The 20,724-nt window shown below is 41.7% G+C and overlaps 1 protein-coding gene and 1 long non-coding RNA gene across 3 annotated transcripts in view; one reads left to right on the forward strand and one right to left on the reverse strand.

The window, feature by feature from the left end:
- LOC110978621 (manganese-dependent ADP-ribose/CDP-alcohol diphosphatase-like) overlaps positions 1-18,852 on the forward strand; it is a 24,151-nt gene extending 5,299 nt beyond the window's left edge. The window contains exons 1-4 of one of the 2 annotated variants that reach the window (XM_022233746.2): positions 8,847-8,963; positions 10,153-10,274; positions 13,648-14,331; positions 14,830-18,852. In XM_022233746.2, the coding sequence (XP_022089438.1) occupies positions 10,253-10,274; positions 13,648-14,331; positions 14,830-15,140 (1,017 nt within the window). In that variant the 5' untranslated portion in view covers positions 8,847-8,963; positions 10,153-10,252 and the 3' untranslated portion in view covers positions 15,141-18,852. Of the gene's footprint in view, positions 1-8,846; positions 8,964-10,152; positions 10,275-13,581; positions 14,332-14,829 lie in introns of those variants that run through there. The other variant, XM_087138728.1, reaches the window with a different exon arrangement.
- Positions 7,525-8,820, reverse strand: LOC147798592 (uncharacterized). The gene is made up of 2 exons (XR_015425812.1): positions 8,591-8,820; positions 7,525-7,629 (listed from the first exon to the last, which is right to left on the reverse strand). It is a non-coding gene; the product is annotated as an uncharacterized LOC147798592 (long non-coding RNA).
- Positions 18,853-20,724: the final 1,872 nt, after the last annotated feature.

Raw genomic sequence — 20,724 nt, forward strand, 5'->3', positions numbered from 1 at the left:
ACAATTTCTGTTGTGACATCTATGGGTAAAGTGTCCCCCAATCTTGGGAATCTAACAAATAATGAGTCATAAAAAGCTTGTGTTCGCGAGGAAAAGTGAAGAAACTTGACCTGGTCAAGATGCCTAGTATTGACTACAGAAAGACTTTCAATATTTAGCCAATTGAGTAAGGGAGGTAAACCCAGTTGGATGCGACAAGTAGTATAATCTAAGTTGTTCATGTGAAATCCAGTGTCACAGCTGAATCAGAGTAACCACATTTTTTATGAGTCTTTCCCTGACAGGACCATGATTGCTGTTGGCCATTGTAGTTTTGTATTAATTAACTTAGTTCACCTTTGTGTTAGCCCTAGCCCAGCTTTGGAATGCAGGGCGGCGTGCATGAGTGCGCCCTTGGCACTCACTGAATGTGGGTGTGAATGTGTATAAGGATTGATTAAACAGGGTGTGGTGTGAGATTTGCTACATGTTATGGTAGAGGGAATACGGTATTCTGATTTATGCTGACTTGGCCATTTTGGTTAGCTTGTGCCATCCCTTGGCTATTGGCACAGATGATTGAGGCTCTGTGAAGTCTTGGGGGTGGCTCGAACAAGTATATGTTGGCGAAATAACGGCAGTCATGGTCCTTGTATGAAGTACATGGATCGGCGGATCCCTGATGTTGTAGGCAGCCAGTTAATCTGTGAAGCCTGGAGAGAGTCTTTAGCTGCCGGGAATCCCATTGACAGAGTGAAGCCTGGCTGTTCCTGAACCTGTGTAGATGAAACTACAGGGGGCTCTCCACAGTGTCGTCCTGCTCTTGCGATTCAACTAGCCCTGGCAATCTGGACGATGGGTGTGGAACTACCGTAACTGTGACGAGCACCACTGCAAATCTCCCCTACATAAATAATTTCTTATCGTATAACATTCTGATTTTTTTTTTATTCCCTTTGTGTTTGGCCTTATCTTGTGAATATGATTGAAAGTTCGGGATATATTTGATTTATTTGGTTTGTTGCACCGGTTTAAAAGTCACACGTCGTGGGAAATTTACTGATTTTTGCTGTATAAGTGTCCCCCTTGTGGTAAATTACTTGTGGTATTGTGATATTTTGGTTATAAACGTGTAAATTGTTCGACTTGTCTGGATATTAAGTAAGGAATTGCAGTTTGAAGTAAATCTGGCTAATTTACTATATATCCTCCACAGTGCGGATGGATTGTGTGGTTAGATGTTTTAACATTGAGCCTTGAGAATTGACCGGCAAATTAAGGATTCTAGAACTGTTTTATATGAAGAAAGGTTGTATAAGAAACTGACAGTTTTATAACGTGAATTGATGATTGAGTATTGCAAATATTGAGTAATTCGTATAAAGGAATTTGACCGTGTAAAATAAGAATTGGTCAGGAAACTTAATTGTAAGATAAATCTAGTATGATTGATGAATTTGCCGTTTTATGGTCATGGGCCAAGTTCTGCATAGAGGGGCATTTTGAGTATTTGTTATTTCCCCTGCAATTTCAAGTTGTGCATAATTATTGTTTTGAATAAATTTAGATGTATGTATTGTAAATATTAAAATTTTGTGTGAAGTGATCTTCTTGCTAGAGTTCCCATAGACTGTGACATCCAGGTATGTGTCTACGGGGTAAACCTACACAAGATCAAGTGAAACGACGTTGAACACTTTCTATGGAATGCTGCAAAGAAACCAGACCAGGGAACCAAACCGGACAAGCATATTCGATAATAGGTCTAATAAGAACACAAAACATTTTCATTTGGATTTGTGGATCTCTAGAAATAACCAACCTATTGACAAAGCCTGACATTCTAGTTGCTTTAGACACAGTTAAGTCAACATGCTTCATCCAGCTCAGATCATTTAGATATAGTCACACCAAGATACTTATAACTGTCAACAGTCTCCAGTGCGTGGCAACCCAAGACATAACTAGGACGACTAAACGATTTAATGAAGCAGAAAAACACTAATAAGAAAACTGCTATTCGTGCACATGGAAAATTGTAACAGTAAATTTGGCAAGCTGAGTCACAAAAGGAAGTCTAGTCACTAATTTGCAACTGTCACGATTGTTATAGTTTCATGACTCACGGCGTCAACAAATCAAAGAAATAAACCAAAGTTATCTGAATAATTCAAAACTTGAGTAACCAGAACTGTCATTAAATCTTCTGAATCTCTAGCACTCAGTAAAAAACTACTTCTGCTTAAATAGTATGGCATAACATGAACAGCACATTGTTGGTCACATACATGTGTACAAGTATAATCAGGGATCATTGAATGGTTATTCTCTCAAAGATGCAAAGAAATCTGAGGAAATATGAACAAATAATTTGAGCTGTCTTATCCAAAGTGCTCTAAAAATATAAAGGAAAATACTTCTTAGCAAAATGTGGGTCTCTTGGGTTCCACAAGAATGAATAAACTGAAGATTACTTGGATTGACTTGGCGAGTTACAAATGTGAAAATGTCTTGATGACAGCATGGCAAAAAAGATGGCTGCCTATGCAACGTCAGACTCACAGTGTGTGCATCAGCGCAGCCACTTACGCATAGTGACTCTAGGAAGGAGGTTGACAGGCTCTTTCACTTACTAAAAAAGAAAGGTTTGCAATATCTTCCTTCAAGAAATAATTAAAGTCTTAATCATGATTCTAAAGAGTTAAAAATACCTACAATACCTATATCTACATGTTGTTGATGATTAACATGAGAATAAAAACAATGTAAAATATTCACTGCACAGGCTGCTGCAGTGACACGGCTCCCCTAACTGCACCTTGCAGTTAAACCAAATCAATCACATCAGGATTGTCTTCACATAAATGTCCGTTCAAATATTCATTCATTTAACTTGTGAACATCTCATCTCGCATGGACTGATCTCCAGTGTGGGTTAATCATCAGGTGTGGGCCTCCTATCTGGTGTAAGCTCCTTGTTAGGGAATCCTCTGGTCTCCTTGGACTGGTCCTCTGCTGCAGCAGCGCAGAGTTCAGCTGATGCTAGAAGCAACAGAGCTATCTTGTGAATAGGTCTATCAAGTAGGGTGGGAGGTTTTTTGCACTGTCCCTGCTTAGCAAGCGCTGCATAGGCCATCTTTAGTCTCACTTTCCTAACTCTGCCATCAGCACTGGGGATGGTCTCCACCACTCTTGCTAAAGGCCATTGATTACGGGTCTCAGACTCACTCTCCTTGACGATGACCACATCTCCAACTTCCAGGTTTGGCTGAGGTCGTTCTCATTTCTGGCGAGTCTGCAACTCGAGAAAGAACTCTTTCCGCCATCTTTGGCAAAACTGATTAGCCAGGTATTGCACTCTCCTCCACCACTTGACAAATCTGCATGCTGGAACTTCCCTGGAGGGTGGAAGCACAACCTTAGACTTTATGGTAAGTAAGTGGTTTGGTGTCAAGGGCTCTGGAACATCAGGCGAACTGAGATTGCTGGAAGTGAGAGGTCTGGAGTTCATGATGCATTCCACTTCTGTCATGAAGGTCCGGAAGGCCTCATCAAGCTGTCCACCTGCTTGTCAAAGTAAGGGTACTAAAGCATTATAAACCATCTTGATCTGCCTCTCTCAGGCAACCCACGCGGCTAGAGTGAGAGGTGTTCATCTTGAACGGAATCTAGTCACATCCATTCTGAAGAAGATACTTCTGGACCTCTTCTTAACTCACTTCTCTCAGGGCTTCTCTCAGCTCATTCTGCACCCCCCCAAGTTGGTACCTTGGTCGCAACGGAGTTGTCTTACTGGGCCACGCCTACTCAGGAACCGACTTAGTGCATTGATGAAAGAATTTGGGCTCAAAGAGTTGGCTGTTTCCAGGTGAACACTTCGGGAGAACATGCACGTGAAAAGTACACCATATCACTTGACTTCACTTCTCCATTCTTTAATGAGGAACGGCCCAAAGTAGTCTACAGCACAGAAGGAGAATGGGGGAGATGGTAGTAGCCTGTCTTCTGGGAGGTCTGCCATCTTCTGATGCTACAGCTAGGGTACCTCACAGTCTTCTGCGAGTCACACACTTTGCTACGTAGTTGAATATTGCTGATGATCCACCAATTACCCAATACCCTCTCTGGCGCAGCTCATTATGTGTCATTCCTGTGAAAATGACGAATCAACAACTCGGTGATGTGTCCTTTACAAGGGAGAATGACTGGATGCTTCACTTCAATTGGGAGATCGGATCTAGCAATATGGCCACCAACTCGGATAATGCCATCTAAATCCAGAAATGGATCTAGTCAGAATATACAACTTGTCTTCTTCAGGCTGTCATTTCTCACCTTTGCAGCCCTTCTATCTGTGACTACTCCAATGTCTTCAATTCAGCTCTGAGGTGTTCACGTTGAACACTTTTTATTATCTCTTTCTCAACACTCTGCAACTCAGCCACAGTGATTTCTTAATTTGCAGAAGTCGAACAAGCCTTCTTGTCATCAGGTTTCCTTGCTGCCCTGATGTTCAGCCTTGTCTTCAGTTTCAGACACAGGGCAACTCCCCTGCAAGCTTTGTTCCAAGGTGAAAAATGGTCAAGTCTGCACACTTCAAAGAAATTACTTACACTGTCGTCGGCTGTGGTAGGAAAGGATGATACTCTCTTTACATCTGGGTCGGATACACTCAGTGGTGCAACTACTGCTGGTTGAGGTTGAAAGGAGCCATCCTGCAAGAAATCAGAACCGGATAACTAGCAGGACTTATCTAACAGCTCCTGTGCAGTCAGGCCACATGAGGCCTCATCAGCAGGATTCTCTTTAGTGTCTACATACATCCATCTCTCTGGATTAGTCAGACTTCTGATCTGCTGCGCTCTGTTAGCAACATAGACATGAAACCGTCTGGCCTTATTGTTGATGTAGCCTAGAACAATCTCGCTATCTGTTCAGTAGTAGTCGTTGAGCATCTCATAGCACAGCTCTTGTAGAAGGAATTCGCTCACAGTTGCTGAGACTGTTGCTGCTGCAAGTTCCAGCCGGGGTATAGTGGTGAGCTTCAGAGGGGCAACTCTCGCTCTTCCCACAACAAAGGAACAATGCGCCTTGTTGTTCCCGTTTACCAGTTGCAGTTAGGAACATATTGACCGTAGCCCTCTTGGCTTGCATCAGAAAAGGGATGCAGTTCTACTGCTGACACGACTCAAAAATCTGTGGGCTTAAAGCATCGTTTGATCTGGATCTTCTCTAAGACGAGAACCTCTAGATGCCATTTCTCCCACTGTGGTCTCAGCAAATCTGGTGCAGGACTGTGCCAGTCTAGCTTGTCACGGCTCTTCCCTCTGAGGGTTACTGGAGCTACATAGCCATTCGGGTCATAGATTGAGCTCACAGTTGAAAGTATGCCTCGTCTTGTGAACAGTCTATCCTTCAGCTCTATGTGGAACTGGAAGGTATCACTTTCAACACAACAAGAAACACCCAGGGCTATTTCCATAGGTAGTGCGTCAACTTTCAGATCTAGCTACCTGGTACCACTGGCTCGCTCTTCTGCTGGGAACTTCTCTTAGAGCTCTTGTTTGCTGGAGATGATCTTGTGCAGCATCAGCCCAGCGTTTGCACACAGATTCTGGCTTGCCTTGATAAGTGATGCTGCTTTCTCAACGGTGGGTAGTGACTTCAATCCATCGTCCACATATACATGTAAGTCATTTCGGATGAAGTTCGCTGCCTCTGTACTGAACTCATCTTCTCTGTCATCTGCTGCCCTCTTCAGCCCAAAGTTGGCGCAGCCTGGTGAGCTTGCAGCTCCAAACAAATGAACTTTCATTCTGTAGTCACCCACTGGCTTCTCTGGGTCACCATTTTCCCACCACAAGAATCGCAGCAGGTTACAGAACTTCTCTTCCACACAGAACTGATGGAACATACCTTTCACATCAACCATGAAGGACACCTCCTCCTTCCCGAATCTGCATAAGACATCGAGAAGACCTTTGTCGTGTCTGGACCTTGAAGGAGATGGTCATTCAGCGAGACACCACCATACTTCGCTGAGCAATCAAACACTACTCTTATCTTGTCTGGCTTTTTTGGGTGACAGACTCCGGTGTGTGGCACATAGTTCACCCTTCCCTCCTCAACATCAAGTTGGTCCAGGGAAACTCTCTCTGCACAGTTTGAGATGACATCTTCCATGAACCCTTGGTAGTCGTCACGGAACATTCCATTTCTCCTGAACCTTGCTGACAGTCGGTTCCATCTCTTTACAGCAAGCTGACGGTTATTGGGCAGGGTTGCAGCGTTAGACTTCAGTGGTAGCGACATTTGATAGTGTCCATCAGAAGTTTTCTTGATTCTAATTTCCATGACATTAAGAAACTTTTCATCTTCTACTGAGTATGGTTTCTCTTGATGATTTTCCACAAAGTCTGATGCCCGCACCTTCAGAACATTCTCTGGATTTAGCACTTCTTTGACCTTTGTGCCATAGACGAAGTGTCGGTTGCTCTGTGGGACAGAGGCAAGCACTTTGTTGCATACCCAGGTTGGTCATCCATTTTTCGTGCATCCTTGCACGCGTTCCCAATTACTCCCCAGCCAAGTAATGACCTCTGGCCGCAAGGGTCGTCCTCACCACCCTCAATGATTTCTCTGGGTCTGTACACTCTTGGGCAATTGCTTCCGATGAGAAGAGAGATCTGTAGGGTTGTGTCATAGGGCATGAGTTTGTCAGCTAGACACTGCAGATGGGGCCACTGATGCACAACTGCAGGCTTCGGTATCTGCGACTTCTTGGCAGGAATGCTGTCTCTCTCGAAGCATACTTGAAGTTGAACAGTGTGCTCTCTACTGACATCAAGTACCTCAAGCCCGGCTATTCTACTGCTACTGATACGGACGTTTTGTTCTTGCATTGTACTTAGCAACAACTCTGTCTGTGGGCCTTGCAGGTTCATTTTCTAGCACAGTGCTTTGGAGACAAGGCAACTGTTGGATTGTTCATCCAAGATTGCATATTCAAGGAACTCCTTTGATGGGTCTTTCTGGCTGTGAACCAGCACTGGGATGATCATTGACTGATCATGCCACCTCTCCTTCTTGGTCAGGCTGTGAACACACCTGTATGAAATCCATGCACGGTGGCAATTTTCTTGGGTGGAGTTGCAGTTGTGACTTTGTCAGCTGACTAGAAGTAGTCTCCTCTGGCTATCTCTTTAGAGAGTTGTGATGGAGACAGGTTAGATGGGCACCACTGCAGATTTGACAAACCTTTTTGTCATTACATTCTCGCACTTGATGATTACAAGTGCGTGCACAGCCCATGCACAGTCGCCTCTTGAAGAAGAAAAAATTTCGCTCCTGGAAAGGCTTACGCAGAAAGTGCTCACATTCGTCCAGTAGATGGTGTTTCTTGCAGTACAAGCATGAACTTCCATCACCTGAGAACTACACTCCATTAGTTGTTCCCTCGCTCTTGCTGGACGCTCTAGTCTTGTCACTTCCACTGGTTGTAGTGGAAAAGGAACTGGTGGTCTGGCCTCTGGCATGCTTTGTCAGAGCATTACTTGCACTGGAACGTTTACATGTATCTTGACCTCGACTGATGCTCTGCAACTCCGGAATATTTGCTCAGTCTGCAGCAACCGTCACAAATTTCACAGACTGCAAAGATCAGTTTCAGAACATCCAATTCTATGTGCATCTGAAATCATCTTTCTTTAAAATTGTAAGACACAAAAGTCCCACTACATGTGTTTGTTATGCCTCCCCCTAAAAATGTACGTAAAAACTGAAACGCAACAGTTTCTTTCCAAGTAATACTCAGAAACCATTGATTTGATACTAAATTAAAGCTTGTAGTTTTTACTATTGATAATCAAAATTTCATTAGAAGCTCACGTTGTGTCGTAGAGATACATGTATTTCCACAACACATTTTTGTTATGTCCAATTGAACATTAAACAGTTTCTCTTGCAAACATGTAATTGCTTGATTCAAGTCCTATACTATCATAGAGCTGTTTGGGTTCTTGACTTCTTTGAAATTTCTTTGTAGGTGTAAACCTGATGAAGCTGATGCTTAATTCAGAATTACTCAACTAATTGTGCAAGAAGTTTGTTTCAGAGGAACAAGCTTTGATTGAACTTGCACAATTTACAGTTAGTTTGTGACAAGGAGCTAATCTTATTCTAAAACATTAAACCACTTTGATCCATGTCAGGATGCTGTGTATTTACCGGTGGAAAATAAAAGATGTTTTAGCATGTAACACAACAGAATATTTTTCAGTTCAGTATCCTCATTCTGTAGGTCTTTGCAATGAATTCCCGTATTTATGAGTCTTTAATGGTGTAAATATTGCATTTAGATTGCCCCTGGTAAATCCCTTTGGACAGACCAAACAGGCAGTGTCAATCAAGATAATCTCCATCATCATTGGACTCAAACGAAGTCTTCAGTTCTGGAAAGATAACATTTAAAGCTTCAGTTCTATACTAAAGAGATTAATTTCTGACATTACTGCGATAAAAGTAATATAAATGATACTGTTGTGAAATTACTCAACATGAACTATTCATTGATTATTAGTTAATAATTATTGGTTATTTCTGGTATTAATACCTGACGGCGCGCTCTGCGATTATTAGTTTGCTCGCGTCTTCGCCACTTCAGAGTGCATTGACAGTGCACAGCTGATTTATCGCTGCGGCGCGTGCGCGCTATCAGAACTGCGTGTAAACAGTGCGCTCTTGCTTGCTTGGTCGCGCTAGCGCCCTCTTGCGGTGAGCGTGAGACACTAATGTTCGCGACGCTGCACGCTGTTTTGTTCTACCTTATGTGACTTATTAGTCAATGTTATGTGGAATGTTTTGTTCTTAATTCGCAGTACAAACAAGCCAACCTGTATAGATAGCCACGCTAGATTGTAGATAGGAAGTTCGTGTTCTGACCTTGGACCATTCGGATCTGTGCCCGGAATTAAACCAGCTGTGAAGTAGGGATCAGTGTGACTGCCCTTTTATTTGCCCGTTTCGACGGCGAACCCGCGACAAATTTTTTTTTTTTTGGGGGGGGACACTTTATAGCCCACACAAAGTTTAGAGAAGACAGAAATCACTGCAGTTTTGTGGGACTAAAAACTGACATTTTCTGGTCAGACACACCATAAGACGTACCCATAAATTGGGTAGCATGACTACAATAAGTGTATGCCATTTGAAACAAGGCAAAATAGTAATCTACTGGCAAGAAGTAATGAGTCGCAGAACACGAAGCCAAACAATATGATAAAAAGCAAGTGCAACTGCTATTGAAAACAACATGCTTAGTTTTGCGCACTTTGGTGTATGTACTAGGTCGTATACCTTCTTGTGGAATGTTGAGAGGGTTACCCAAATCTTGGTGGGATTTGTCATCTATGAAATTTGGAAGCCGACCACTCGGGCATAAAACGATTGAACTAAATGAGAATGTTTCCCGTTTATAGTTGATGGCATACCTTTTGATATGTTTCTCTAGCAAAATATAATTTATTGCACATCCAAAGTCAATGGAGTGGAATCAGGCAAAGCTGGGATGGAACGAAGCTGGGATATACGTATACATGTATATGGAAACCTCCGCTGAAAGCTTCTCACCATAATGACCACCAATTAAAGCATAGAGCCAGGAACAAAGACTACAAGAGGGAGGGGGCCTTGTGCACCCTAGGGCCCTATACATCTACCATGGAGCTATGCACGTAGCTATTATTCAAAACAACGATTCGGATATACTGAAGGCCTTCATTGACCTATCTCCATCACATGCCAGCGTGATGCGTACCTAGCTGCTAGTATGCTGCAGCTAGCTGCATGTGATCAACATGTGAATTGCACGCCGTTCATGCACGATGCAACGCATCTATAAATATTAATGTTGACAGTGTTAGCTAATAAAAAGTATGGAACGCCATGCACGATTAAAACGGCTCTTCTATCGCCGCATTTCTAACCAGATAAAGTAGGGCTTTTTAGCATTCTGCAGGGCTAGTCATATAGCAAAACCCTTAAAAGAAAGCAGGTAAATGAAAAAAATTAAAGGAGCTAATTTGTCAGTGCTTTCAAGAGTTTTAATGGTTCAGTGGTATAATTTTCTCAGAGAGGATTTATTTTTTGACAATGGCTGTCCATACTCATATCCAGGTACTAGGTGTCGTGCCCGGCGATTTTGCCGGCCATGCCCGCTCAGTGAGCGAGCCGGCAAACTGTCCAAATTGTCTGGGTAGCCTAGCATCGGCCACACATGCCTGCATCCACACAACACTGTGAGTTTCAATTGCCTTTATAATTATTTTAATTATTAATAACATTCTTGGGCCTGCTGTTGTCTAACGCAACGGGTTTTAGGGCCATGTTTGTGAAGTTGTAGAAAAGTCTGTGGGTAGCGGTACGTGGCCCGATGCCTACTGCAGTTCATTCCGTGTGAAATCTCCGATTCTAGCCTAGGCTACATGTACTTCCTAATTAATTTTTGAAAATTGTACTACATTTGAAAACGTAATACTACATGTAATAGTTAAGTTAGGCCCTAGTAGTAGGCCTACTATAACCAAACGAATTTAACCAAAATGAGTATTATGTTTTTCAAGAAAGCTGTGTGAGGAAGGTCAAGTCAAGTGAACGTCGAAGTGAATTGGGGACTCTACTATTATTATGTACAGTAGCAACGCGTGTTATTTTGGTTCCTTGGTGAAGATGGTGCATTAACAATTATTGCCTGCAGTGTAGGGGTCTATGGTGTTTTGTATAACTGAGGGGGCAAATGGCACTTGAGGCGAAGCCAAGGGTGGCTGCCCCGAAGTACCCCTAGAACTGTGGGGTCTACCCCGACAGAATGGACGTCGGACCCCCACAGTTCTGGGGGATACCCCTAAGGGTGTACAAAACCCATGGACCCATGGGTTTTGTACACCCCACTGCAGGCACCAATTGTTTGTTTTACCGTGGTCACTGATTTCACTGGAGCGGTTTTATATGTGTAATACATGTATATGCACATTTATTGCACAATTAATTAAAAAACCTTGACAAAATGAAACATGTGAACAATAATCAGACTTTTCAAAGAAAATGATTGATTGTGATGTGTTTTTTTTGGGGGGGGGAGAAATCTAGGATTTATAACAAACTTGTTTAACCTAGAATCCTGGGATTCATAAAGCACTTGGGGTTGTTGACTAGTTGAATTTAAAGACATTATTTATACCAATTCCATTAGAAAGTATTGACAAGACTGAAGAGCAGACAAAAAGAGACAATGGCATGAGTGTATTATGTAAACGACAATGGCGATCGCAGCAGAAACAGTGATCAGATCATACTCATGTTCCATGAGCATAGCTGGGTGCACAAACAGAAGTTTAATAACTTGCAGGTCTCTGTCGTGGTCAAAGTGAAGAGAATAGCACATGCGAACAGACACAGTGTTTCAGTGCCCCCCACACAGAGCACATCTGCAATAATTGACGTGTCGTACCACAGCTATCCACCCTTGTACCCAAGATTACACAATTACAACGCCAGGGCTTCATTTTGAAGGAGCGTGATGGCGCTCGCGCTCCTTAATGTTTTCCAAAGAGAGCAAAAAAAGCGCTCCTTAAAAATTTAAGAAGTGCATGGTTTTTTCAAACCAGCAAATGTTGATTTATGACAAGTCCCTTGAATCTCGTTGGGTCGACAGTAACAAACGAGGCCAAGTCCCCGTAATTTGCCCGGCCAGGGCGGGGCACCCTTCTTTGTATTCCCCGGCTGGGCGTTCAAGTTGTGACCAATTCCCGCACCATCCCTGCCCCAGCATGCGGGGTTGTGTCGCAACAACCGTACTACTAAAAATAAATAACTAATAACTTTCAATAATTTCTAAAAGTCCCCTATTCTTCTGGGTCATTGCTAAGATGACATCGAGTCGGTCGCCGTAAGTGCAGGTAAAATGCCACCGAAATAAAGCAAAGCAAGGGGCAGCTGCTATAATTATCCCAAACTTTGGTGAAACATTCGTCTGAATATATCTGAAGCACCGGAATCAGGGGCCGACTACCCAAATCGCTACACTCTTTCTTTGCGGCCGCGGACGTCTCAGAATAATTATGGAAATTCATCCAATAGCATAATTTGTTACGCGCTGTGTGGAGATCAATTGACCAATTGAAACGCTCGTTATGTACATGTGGCCATGGCCAGTGACAGCCCGAGATACAATTATCAATTATCACAACAATTCATTCGTTTATTGAAGATTGATCTAGAAAACCAATGATTTGAAATGTATTGCTAAAAGACACGTGACCAGTGCTACTTGGTTGAAAGATTAAATTACATTTGTTTTAATCATTTAGCAGTCCACAGAAAGTGTCATCCGCTTTGTCTGGTTTCATCTGTCAGGGTAGCGGAAACACTTTTTATTTCATATCGAAGCTCAGTGCTATAAAATTTTACCGATGGACGGTTTAACAAATTGTACAACCCCCGCCAAGTCCCTGATATCGTGCATATATGCACCCACGCCCACCAAACCAATGTACGATGAAAGACTTCGTGACGCACCCACGCTGACATGCACGCCCACGAACATTAAGTAGATGCAGTGGATCGAGCGAGTTCGCGCACAGAGCGAGTTCGAACGGCAGCGACATCGGAGGCGGATTTTCGATAAAATTGTTTTGCAAATACGTTAACTATGGACACGTTTACCGATTCATAACCACTGCGTTGACTGATTTTTGGCATAAGGAACATTTGGACGAAATTTCAGCAAGCTCCGCCACGGTAAAAAAAAAAGTGGGAAAAATGCGATCTGCGAATTTTCGCTATGACCGGGACAAAATTTTATAACCTGGACGTTTGTCGCAATGTAATGAAGAAGTCGTCCTAGGAGATTATAAAATATTAGTGATATATTATCATAGTATATTAATATACTAGTCGGGCTTGTATATTATGTAAGTCCATGTCTACAATCCATTTCGATGCGTGCGCCTTGATCAAAAGCTAGAGCCCCTGCTACTTGACCCATTACTGATTAAAGTTAACTCATTGAACTCAGTAAAAGAAGTTCAATTGTGTTAATTTTATTGAGTATGTTTACATTAACTTGGTTTTTGTTAGCGAGAGCAAATCGCTCCCCTTAATTTACTTTGTTGATTTAAGGAGAACAATTTTTAATCGCTCTCCTTAAATCAACAAAGTGATTTAAGGAGAGCGATTTTTAGCTCTCGTGGTATTTATTAAAATGAAGCCCTGAACGCAGTAGATATGACACATCAATTGTGGGAAAGACAAATGTTATCCATCATTTTTTTGTGGCCCTGCAACATCACCAATACGCATGATGCATGAATGATATATGCACGCTTGTAGCATATCCCATGATCAATTCGTGACCAATAAAAATTCACTGTCTACATGTATGTTCATGGTATAACAAACTACCGTGATTTCTCTCATGCCTTATTGTGCCCAACGCTACCATGACTTACAGTATTGCTATAAAGTGCTCCTTTACTGGTTGTTTGGTACATTGTAAATTTGCTACATAAAGTTGTTGCATATTCGTATATTTGTGTCTTTCTTCAGAAAAAAAAATGGAAGATGACATGGATGAGGCATGTTCTTGCCTGTTCTCATTTGGCGTGATTTCAGACATCCAGTATGCTGATTTAGATAACCGACTCAACAGCGTTGGGACACACACCCGATACTACCGCAATGCTTTAGCTCTACTGAAGGAAGCTGTGGACTGCTGGACAGGTGACATCTTTGTCCTGCGACCAGATTTTGTCATGCAGTTGGGGGACATCATTGATGGCTTCAACAACAAGGGAGGCAAGGCACAATCACTGCTCAGCCTGGCAGCGGTTTTGGGCCAGTTCAACAGGCTGCCTTGCTTCGTCCACCATGTACTTGGCAACCATGAGTTCTACAATTTCACACGGGCTGAGCTCATGAACAGTAGGCTGTTCTCAGGGGCTGATTTTGAAATGGCTCCAAGGGATCCCAAATGCCATTGTTTTGACATCATCTGCAATGTGGAAGGGACGTCTGCATATTACCACTTCAGCCCGGCTCCTGGATTTCGATTTGTCGTCCTGGACACATTCAGTGAAAGCATCATTGGGCATGATGACATGTGTCCCATCAGCCAAGAGTCACTGCGCCTTGTGTGTTCTATCAACAAAAATGAGGATCTTGATTCCTCTGCTGGGCTGAAGATCTCAGAGAAGCGATATCTGTCTTTCAATGGTGCCCTTGGGGAGAAGCAGCTGGAGTGGTTGGAAGGTGTACTGCAGGAAGCATGCTTTGCCAAGGAAAAGATTGTTTTATTTGGTAAGACTAAGATGGTGTAGCTAAGATGGTGCAGCTAAACGTACATGTAGTGCAGAAGTGTTTAATAAGACGTGTAGGCCAGTGGTTAGGGTTTGTGACTCCTAATCACAGGTCAAGGGATCAAATCCAATGATACGTGTACGTTGTAACCTACATGTAGGCCAATGCACTTTACCCCTGCTTGCCGCTCTCCACCCAGTAGCATAGATCAGACCTTATCAATATGTCTACTGCCTTTGTTCCTGAATCTGTGATGCCAGAATTTAGCGGTTTACTCCTCAGGAACCTGAGATGGGTTTTAGGAAAGGTTGTTGATCCAGTGAACAGGGATAATAATGACGTTGTACCTTGTGCACCAATCCTTCTGGACTGGACGTGTGGATTGTACAAAGACCATTGTTACAGCTATTTGAATTATAATAAACAACTTCCTTGAAGTGGGCAAAATTTGCTCTATGCACTAATGTTACTTACTTTGTTGCGCTTTTTTGTTTTCAGGACACGTTCCAATTTATCCAATTAATGGTGACCATGCAGATCTGTTGTGGGACTACCAAGAGGCTCTAAAGATCTTGTGTTCCTACAGATGTGTAGTTGCTGCATTTGCGGGCCACACCCATCACTTCTCGCATTGTGTGGACAAGACATCAGGGATCCATTTTGTGAACTTGCCTGGCATTGTTGAGGTCCCTCCAGGCAGCAATGGCTTTGGAACTGTTCAGGTGTTTTCAGATAGATTGTTACTCTATGGAGTCGGGCAAACGGGAAACCTTGAGATGATGTTTCCTGGATCAGTCCCTGCAGACTAAGTCCAGCAATCACTAGTAAGAGCCATTATCGAGGTAGTGCATCTCTCACACTCAAGTCAGGTGTGCTCTGAGGATATGAGGTGCAAGTATTGTTTTTCAATACCCACCTGTTAAAAGTGCAATTAGAGTCTCCTTTGCAATTGGCATGTGAAAGGGAGACTGTCTTAGCAGTGGTTTATTTTTTGAAGCCAAGGAATTCGTCCACTCTATACATTGTTCATGTAGCTAATTTCTTCTTAGAAGTGTGTTCTCGGTGAACTGAATGTTTTGATACTTAAAATCCATTCACTGACTCACCTAATCCCCCCTTGCTTGTGGTGATGAAGATTCCATGCAAATTCATGATCATGCTGGTATACTTCATCATACTTCATGGTGCATATAATATATGTATACTTAACCATATACTGAGTAGTGTAGATAATAAATATGAAAAAATTTTTAATCAAGAAACACTTGCGATATCAAAGTGTTGCTGAGTACTTTTTATGCAGTACATGTACTGCCAAATGTTGAGCAGGTTTGGTGGAAGCATTCAAACGATGGATGGCAATGCTTCTTTAATTGCATTACATTGCAAAATTTTTCTTGCTTTGCCAACTGTGAACTACCTCAATATTTTGGCAGAATGTTAACTTACTGTGTACTTCTAAATTATTTATCATATTTATTGCTTCATATTTACCGATACCCAGTACTGGGATATTTATGTGAACTAAATGATGTATATTGTCGGTGTTTCCATGAAGTGACAAAAACCTCAAAATCTTGCCGAATGGACATTCCAAGATACATAAACGCGTTTGAAAAAATTATTGATTTTCTGGCTTTTTATCACTTCCTTAAAACACTATATGCATTTACCTTGTATTTGTTTTTCTAGAACTGGCGTTCTGATGGCTAAAATGAATTTTTAAAAATCCATTTTAGTACACTTTGTAATATCTCATTAATTTCATTGGAATGTGTTAGCTTTGAAACAAGCCCCATGTTAGAAAGTTGAGTTTTGGATGTGAACAGGTTGTGTAAAATGTTTTATTCAGAGTGAAAGTTGCAAAGCAGCAGATGTGTTGTTTTTGGTGCATTGTTGGAAATATTGCTAACGCACAACAGTTCCTTTTAATAAAATAATAATTTCAAAATTTTTTACTTGATATTTTTTAATTCAAGGGGAGTCAGGTTGATGCAGGTGTTCTGTCCTCACCTTCCACCTCTTCAGCCCTGGTTGCAATTCCAGCCAGAGCAATTTGTTGATTTGGTTCTCTGTCCCCGACTGATCTTGTTAGTTTTCCCAGAGAAAGTTATCTTGTGTTTTCTTTCCGTTTCAAGAAATGGAGCATTTTTCATTGTTTTATTCTCTAAGGCCTCTAGGCCTTTTATGAGGACAACAGTTTATAACTGATAGGGCTTTACCCAGGTAAAACAAATAATAAACAAATGACTGTACCATTCACTGTTACTTCTTTTACATGTATTACATACTTTGCAATAATTTATGTAGAGTACTTAAGTGTGATGCCATTTTGAACCAGGAAGTGTAGTGAAAATGAATGGGATATGCTCACGTGTTGGCTCATGTGCTGGTCCTTGTGCTAATAACTTCCTATTTAGGATACACTTGCGCAGTCCCAGAGTTATGCTACTGTCGCCAAGACATAGAATCATCCTGGGCCTCTTCAAGCCACTGCCCAGACTCTGCCTGGCCGCTAGCCAGGCTTTGCATTACAACCTTAGATAAATGAAATAATATTCCTTCACCTCCTTCTCTTGACATTAAATTATGAAAAATAGCATTTTCCAGGCCTTAAAATTTATAAACAACTTCTTCCACAAAAACGTATTCACCTTTTTGGAAGGAAAAATATTCTGCTGAACAGCCCAAATGAATATATTTCTTATTTTATTTATCACTGTAATTACACAGTGATAAATTACAACAACTTCCCCTCCGTTCTCTCTTTGTTTTCTTGGAAAATCGTATTTCGTTAATAACAGTACACCGGCATACACTCGGGCAACCACAAATGCATTGTTGTTGAGCTACATACTGTACATGCATTAAAAACGTAATTGTTGGGCGGAAACAGAGCTGACATGCGGCGGCTTTTATTTATTTATTTATTTGGTGTTGGCCAAATGGTTAAATGGCGTATTGAAAAGTTGCCAAATGTTTATCAAATTAAACATTAATTCCGATTTTTCAAACCTGTGAAGCACAAATATGGTTGGGTTGTTTTTTTAAATGTGCAAAGGTAGGAGTATTCTTTTTGCTGGAGGTGCTTAAAATTAAAGATTAAAAATCTTTAAAAAGAGCAGCCAGTTGAGGGCTGAAATGGTAGAATAGATTTATGAAGACGATAATGCTCTGTGACAGAGAGGGATACAACCTTGTATGAAAATAATATGATTGGTAGGGCTCAAAATCCTTCCCCTAATTCTAGTACTAAGAGTGCTGACATCGTAAGCACTAATTTTTTTTCTTCAAGTTCAGTATTGGCAGGCTCCACAAGACCGAAAGAAAATGATGGCGCGATCGGCAAACCTCAGAGGCTGGAAAGATGTTTCCACTCAATAACAAACACCTCCTCTCAAAACTTTAAACAATGTATATCTTTTGTTGATAAGAAGCAAAGTATTACTTTGTGGAATACAGTGCTGAAGTGCTTTACCTCAGAGAATTAAAAAGAAATGTCTTAAGCAGAAGAGTGGCCCAACATTTAATGTTCTTCGCTGTTTGCGAATCCATGGACGGTTGTTCGAACACCATTCTTGTTTTGGGGACTTCACACTTTCCCATAGGTTTTGTGCAACCATGGAGGCCACAACATCTTGCTGTGTGCACAGACAGTGACTGGTCGGTTTTTTTTAGAGGAACGCGAGGGAACGGAACGGCCGTTCTCACGCGTGCAAAGTGGAGGTAGCTTGAACAAAAGAATCATGCGTTCCTGGCGTTCGCACGTGTGCGAACGGTCTCTGTATTTTTTATCCTGTCCCTTAGCATGGAACGTAAAATATGAGTGACTTACATGCACATGTAGACGAGAAGGCTGTGCAGTAGCAGAGTGGTGGTTCACTCTGTTGTGTTTCCGCTTTCAGACGATCAGGTCACATACATGTATAGGCCCTTGCATATAAAATGTATTCTTACATAACAATTTAGCCCTGGGAAAAAATGAAATAAAAAAACATGAAGAAATTTCAAATGAAAACCATGATTGATCCAGAGCATTTTGGCCCCTTGCATTTTTTATTCTTCCATGAGTAAACAGTGTGTCTCCTTAGTCTTGCCTGTTTATCTATCTCTTTTGTAATTAATGAATTTGTACAATACAGCTATTGTGTGTACTGATGGTAAGTTAGTGTGTAGTAATACTATAAGCCTTATTATTGATGATGCCACACTTTATTTATGTGTGTTTTATAAATGATGCTCAATGTACTTTGAGTCCCCACTGGCTCCATTACACAAGGGACCAGAGATTGTGCTCAGAATATTAGCTTGCTGTATACTGCTGTATGTATCTTGGCAGGGGAGTACATAGACGATAGAATATCAAGCAACCCAGCCTGATGTTATGGATGTTATGGCTTCATGATCTTTTAACAGGTTGGGGACAAGTGTTTATTTTAGAACTTTGTCAAATGTCAATCATATTTTAAAAAATCTATATGAAGAATGAACTTAATTTAGATTAGTGACGAATCATCAGGATATGTTGTGTTATGTTGAAAGGGCTATTTTTGTTGGTTGGTCTTTGCGTGTTTTAGTGTATTACGCCTATTTTCGGCTGAGTGAAAGGGAAACATTTTCAAAATCTACTTTTTCAGTTTGGGTGGGAGAGAGAGCTGGGGCAAATGTTCAGATTTCAAATTTTCATTATGAAATTGGCTCATGCTTGCCCTCAACATGAAGTCTGAACTCTCAAGGGGGATAGGGCCAATGAAAGCTGCGTAGCTAGCTGTTGACAAGGGGCACAACCTCTTTCACAGGCCCAACATATTGCGTGCCACTATCATCATCTCCGACATGCATGTACGGTACATGTACCTCGTGTGATCCTCAACCCTGATCCTTGGGATGAACCTCGAAAAGCTGGACACCCAGCATGACGTAGGAACGTTATCTGGTGTCATGTTACACTTGGTGACATGCTAGCTTTTGAAATCCACTGGTGCGGCTCAAGTCTAAGATCCAAGGACTTGACAATACCTTTCCGCATTGTGATTCATCTTTATATTAGGGCCTATTTATCTAATGTGGCGCTCTATGATTTTAGCCTTTAGTGCTGCACGAGAGCAACATTTTCCCTCAAATATTTCACATTTAATTCACAACATTGGTGTCGGGCGAAACATAAAATGGGGCAACCCAAAACATAAAAACCCAATCACATGCAACATTACTATACTCATAGATATTCATGCAGGATCGCCGAACTCTCTAGTGCTTTCGTAGCGCTATCAGATATTTGGTCACTGAGAACTGTAGTAACTGGTTCACAAACGACGAGGCCGAGGAAATGCACGTGTCACGGTCGCATCGCTACCAACAAAATGAACACTCCTGAGTAACATCGCTCTTTTCAACCGATGAGGATGTGTGTGCCTCTGCCTAGGGCGTATCGTCATCAGGAACTCTTAAGCCGAAAATAAGAAAAGTGTTAGCGTGTAAGCGTATTGGTTCTTTCCTTGCTTTGACCAATGAGGCCTGGGTTCAAATCCCAGTGCATTTGGTTTCCAGTTCATACTCCCTCTCGCAGGTTCTCTCCGGGTACTTCAGTTTCCTCCTGCCTCCGTAATGTGATGCTGATTAATAAAGGTTATGATAAACGTATAGTTATTGGTGCAAATAGCCTGAGTAGCTGAAAGCGATATAAAAAAACAACGCAACAACATAGTCAACAGGGTGACCATTTTAGCAGATTTTCGGCTAAATTTTACAGATTTTTTTCAAAAAAAGTTTGTGACAGAAAATTTAGCAGAATGAGTATTTTTAACAGATTTTTGGCAGGATTCTGAAAAATGTCGGATTCCAGCAGAAAAAGTTAGCAGATCCGATGTTTTTGAATAAGTTCGATTTTTTTCAAACAAATAATCAATTTAGTTGAATTTATGCACGACGGGACAGGTGGTGGTGTGCGATTTTTTTGTTCGTAGGTAGGTGAGTCAAAAAGTTTGAACGTCGTGTTGGAACGTCATTCACTTGACGTTCCAACTCTGGTATGAATTTTCCATCGGTCATTCCCGAGTGAACTGCTCAGATATAGAAGATCTATGTGCTGTGATAGTTTCCACGATGAATCCCTTACGGTAATATCCAATCTTACCAGTTACAGAAGTTGATTAAAGTAAATTTGGACGCTGTGAATGATTATTAAAAAAAAAACAATACGGGCGATTCACAATAGTGCGCCTCCAAGAGTTTGCAACGCGCAAATTGGCCAATCACAACGCGCAAAATCTGTCCACCCCTTCCAAAAGCGCATTGGGGTCGACAGATTTCGTGCAGGCGTGATTGGCCAACACGTTGCCAACTCTTGGAGGCGCACTATTGTGGATCGCGCGTATTGTTTGTGTATGTCAA

Source organism: Acanthaster planci, linkage group LG07 (genome assembly GCF_054643075.1).
Source record: "Acanthaster planci isolate LZ-2023a linkage group LG07, COTS_SCS, whole genome shotgun sequence".
Taxonomy (NCBI): domain Eukaryota; kingdom Metazoa; phylum Echinodermata; class Asteroidea; order Valvatida; family Acanthasteridae; genus Acanthaster; species Acanthaster planci.